This window comes from Somniosus microcephalus, chromosome 9 (assembly GCF_052327205.1).
Source record: "Somniosus microcephalus isolate GS21.2 chromosome 9, FLI_Smic_1.0, whole genome shotgun sequence".
NCBI classification, from domain to species: domain Eukaryota; kingdom Metazoa; phylum Chordata; class Chondrichthyes; order Squaliformes; family Somniosidae; genus Somniosus; species Somniosus microcephalus.
Window position 1 is genome coordinate 112145123 of NC_140995.1, and position 4118 is coordinate 112149240.

Consider the following 4118-nt stretch of genomic DNA (forward strand, 5'->3'; position numbering starts at 1 on the left):
ATCCATGTGTACCGTTCCAGAGTCTATCGAGTTCTGGAAGATGACCAGCAATGCATCTACTATCTCTAGGGCCACTTCCTTAAGTACCCTGGGATGTAGACCATCAGGCCCTGGGGATTTATCGGCCTTCAGTCCCATCAATTTTCCTAACACCATTTCCCTACGAATACTGATTTCTTTCAGTTCCTCCCTTTCATCAGGCCCTATGTTCCCCGGCATCTTTTCTGTACCTGTTCCTGACATTTTAATGATCTATGTACCTGGACCCACAAGTCCCTTTGGATCTCCGCTGATTTTAGTTTTTCACCATTTAGAAAGTATCCTGTTCTATTCTTTTTAGGTCCAAAGTGGATGACCCCACATTTGCCTACATTGAAATTCATTTGCCACAGTTTTGCCCATTCACTTAATCTATCAATATCTCTTTGTAATTTTATACTTTCATCTACACTGCCTACAATGCCGCCTATCTTTGTGTCATCTGCAAATTTGAAAATGTGGCTTTCTATCCCATCATCTAAGTCGTTAATAAATCGTGAATAATTGAGGCCCCAACACCTGCAGGACACGAGTCACATCCTGCCAATTAGAGTACCTGCCCATTATCCCTACTCTCTGTCTCCCGCCGCTCAGCCAATTCCCTAACCAGGTCAATAATTTGCCCTCAATTCCATGGGCTTCAAGCTTACTGAACAGTCTCTTATGAGGGACTTCATTGAATGCCTTCTGGAAGTCCATATAAATAAAATCCTTAGACATTTCCCGTCTACTACTTTAGTCACCTCTTCACTGAAAAAATTTGACGAGAAAGCTGAGATACTGGGACTATTTTCACTGGAGCAGAGATGACCAAGAGGAAAATAACAGGCTTTTAATATTATGAAGTATTTTGATAGTGAATAGGGAAAGACTATTTTCCCTTTTTGAGAAGTCAGTGAGTGTGGTTAAAGTTAAAATTGCCACTAAGAAAATGAGGGGTTAGGAGACATTTATTTAAATGCATAATTACATGGAATTGCCTACTTTTAGGCAGAAACCCTTGCATCTTTTAAGGGATAAGTGAATAAATATTGGAAACAGAGGAAGATATAAGGCTTTGTGGAAAGACCAGAGCAGTGAGGTTAGTTTTGAACTACTTGACAAAGAGCCAACACAGACATGATGGGCTGAATAGCTTGTGTTGGATGGTCCTATAAATAAACCAATGCAATATATAAAGCATTTGTGAAAACAATTAATTGAGACATAGATAATACAAATATTTTAATAAAGTATTTTCTCCAGGCATCAGTTGCATCGTTATCTATCTTAATTACAACTGATGGGTTTTACTTGACTAGGACGATTTAAAAAGTCTGGCAAGTTCATCTCCCCTGATTAAGAGGCCTCAATATTGATTTTTCTCTCACTGTTTGGTGTGATGATGTTTAACTAATTCGGGCATTTAAGATGTTTTCCCTGTTTTCATTCAAGTCCCTTGTAGCCAATCAATATGCTGATTGTAATGACAAAACCAGGGCATTCAGAATTCCTGAAATAGCACACCATACCTGGTATTTTGAACAGACCAATTTGTAATAGTTGCTCAGCATTAAGTGTCTGAAGCTTCTGTAGACAAAATTAAGCTATAAAACCACCAACAATGATAAACGAGGGCATCCGGAACCATGAATCTGTAACGACACAACCAATTAGATTAGCCATTCACCATCTCAGCTTTCTTATCGACAACACTAACACATTTGTTGCCCTTTATGTAAAATCTCAGAGGTTTGCTAACCCACTCCCCTGCATAACGTATACCAATGCGGCTGGTGGCGACAATATCTGCCCCATTAATGATTTCGGGGCCAGGTTCCATCCAGAGCTCCCTGCCCGTAGCCAAGTCCCCCCTGTCAAAGGTCTTGGTGATATTTAACGCCTGGCACAGCTTCGAGGGTCCATTGCACAGCTCGTGGTCTTTGAGCGGCTTCCCACTTTCTTTCCTCCGCTTGCTGCGAAGTTGCCTCATTGCATCTAGTCCTTGCAGAGGTTCCAGCGATCGCAATAACACGGCCGCACCGTCGCCCTGACTGGACACGTTCAAACAGAAATACAGCCCGTAGATCTGATAAACATACATGGTGCCCGGCTCCATAAACATCGCGGCATTCCTCTCGGTCTGCCTGCCCCCGCGGGAGTGGGACGCTTGGTCCTCACCGCCCAGGTAGGCTTCAGTCTCCACTATTCTGCCTTTCAGCTCACTCCCATCCGCAAACTTGCGGACCATGACCTGGCCCAGAAACTCTTTGGCCAAAGTCACACAAGGCCGATTGAAGAAGCCCGGGGGCAGCCTGCCGTGTACCGCTGTGCCAATGTTGAAATACACACTGGTGACCGGATCCTGGGGCTGGGGCTGGGGCTCCGGTGCCGGCTCCGGCTGCAGCTCCGCACACACCCCGCTCCTCCTGTTCCTCGCCTGGGGCGGAGCGGCCAGCAGTTTTCTTTTCTTCGGTCCCATTTCAACAGGGTTCACTGCAGCGTCGAGCCCCGCAGAGTTTCAGAGAGCTCGGATTCCCAACAGCGGGAGCTGTTTCCAGTGCATTGCATATAACGTGTCGGGGTTCTCAGCGAGCGCTCACCCCTCGAAGCTCCAAGGATTCGGTGCTGCTGCCCTCGCACTTCCTTTCGGCTCCGCCAACATCACAGCGAAGCAGGATGGGAACAGGAAGTAGCAATTTCTTAAAGGAGCAGGAAGGTCTGTACTTCCCAGTCCCAACCCTTTACCTATCGGTGATTCCCAGTCCCAACCCTTTACCACTGATAACAATTTATGAGTTAGTTGGGGAGATTCCCTTTGCTTTTGTTGGAACTTTGTTTTGTTTTTGTTAACCTTTTAGTTTGATTGGACCATATGATTGCTACATTAGTGTTGCCCTTAAAAGGGGCACTTGTGCTGTTTATTGTTAGGTGACACTGGCGACAATGTCACCCTAGTGGTCCATCAAAATCGTCCCAACTCCTTATTTATCAATGCTTCCTAGTCCCAACTCCTTACCTATCAGTGCTTCCCAGTCCCAACTCCTTATCTATCAATGCTTCCCAGTCCCAACTCCTTACCTATCAATGCTTCCTAGTCCCAACTCCTTACCTATCAGTGCTTCCTAGTCCCAACTCCTTACCTATCAGGATGATAACAAAATACTGCAGATGTTGGAAATCCGAAATAACAACAGAAAATGCTGGAAAAACTCAGCAGGTCAGGCAACATCCGTGGAGAGAAATTTGAGTTGACGTTTCGGGTTTGACCCTTCTTCAAAACTGGAGAGAAAAGGAACTAGATCGAAGGCAGGGCTGCGATCGGACAAAAGAATAAAAGAACCAAAAGAAGTAAAAGAGATTAGAAGCTAGACGAGATGGTAATATGCTGGGATTAGGTGTAAAGTGTACTGGCAGGGTAAAAGATAGCTGCCAGGTGTGAGAGAGAAACAAAAGGAAAGGGGGGGGGGAGGAAAGGAGTGGAAAAATATAAGTAAAAATGAAATAGGGGCCGAGGTTATGATCTGAAATTGTTGAACTCGATATTGAGACCGGAAGGCTGCAGAGTGCCTAATCGGAAGATGAGGTGCTGTTCCTCGAGTTTACGTTGAGCTTCCGTGGAACAGTACAAGAGGCCAAGGACGGTGAGGTCCGAGTGGGAATGGAGCGGTGAATTGAAATGACAGGCGACCGGAAGCTCGGGGTCACCCTTACGGACTGAACGGAGGTGTTCCACAAAGCGGTCACCCAATCTGCGTTTGGTCTCCCCAATGTAGAGGAGACCGCATCGTGAGCAGCGAATACAGTATACTAGATTGCGAGAAGTACAAGTAAATCGCTGTTTCACCTGGAAGGGGTGTTTGGGGCCCTGGACAGTGGGGAGGGGGGAGGTATAGGGGCAGGTGTTACATCTCCTCCGCTTGCACGGGAAGGTGCCAGGCGAAGGGGAAGGGCTGTTTGGGGTGATAGAGGAGTGGACTAGGGTGTCTCGGAGAGAGCGGTCCCTGCGGAATGCTGAAAGGGGAGGGGAGGGGAAGATACGTTTGGTGGTGGGATCACTTTGGAGGTAGCGGAAATGCCGGAGGATGATCCGTTGAATG

At 46.4% G+C, this 4118-nt stretch overlaps 1 protein-coding gene across 1 annotated transcript; it reads right to left on the reverse strand.

The window, feature by feature from the left end:
- Positions 1–1250: 1250 nt before the first annotated feature.
- On the reverse strand, positions 1251–2773 carry mpg (N-methylpurine DNA glycosylase). The gene has a single exon (XM_085997026.1). It carries the CDS (start codon positions 2498–2500, stop codon positions 1697–1699), a length of 804 nt encoding a protein of 267 aa, XP_085853152.1. The 5' UTR covers positions 2501–2773; the 3' UTR covers positions 1251–1696.
- Positions 2774–4118: the final 1345 nt, after the last annotated feature.

Bases quoted from the DNA above. Each gene is read 5' to 3' on its own strand.
- mpg (XM_085997026.1), bottom strand. From the start codon at position 2,500: ATGGGACCGAAGAAAAGAAAACTGCTGGCCGCTCCGCCCCAGGCGAGG.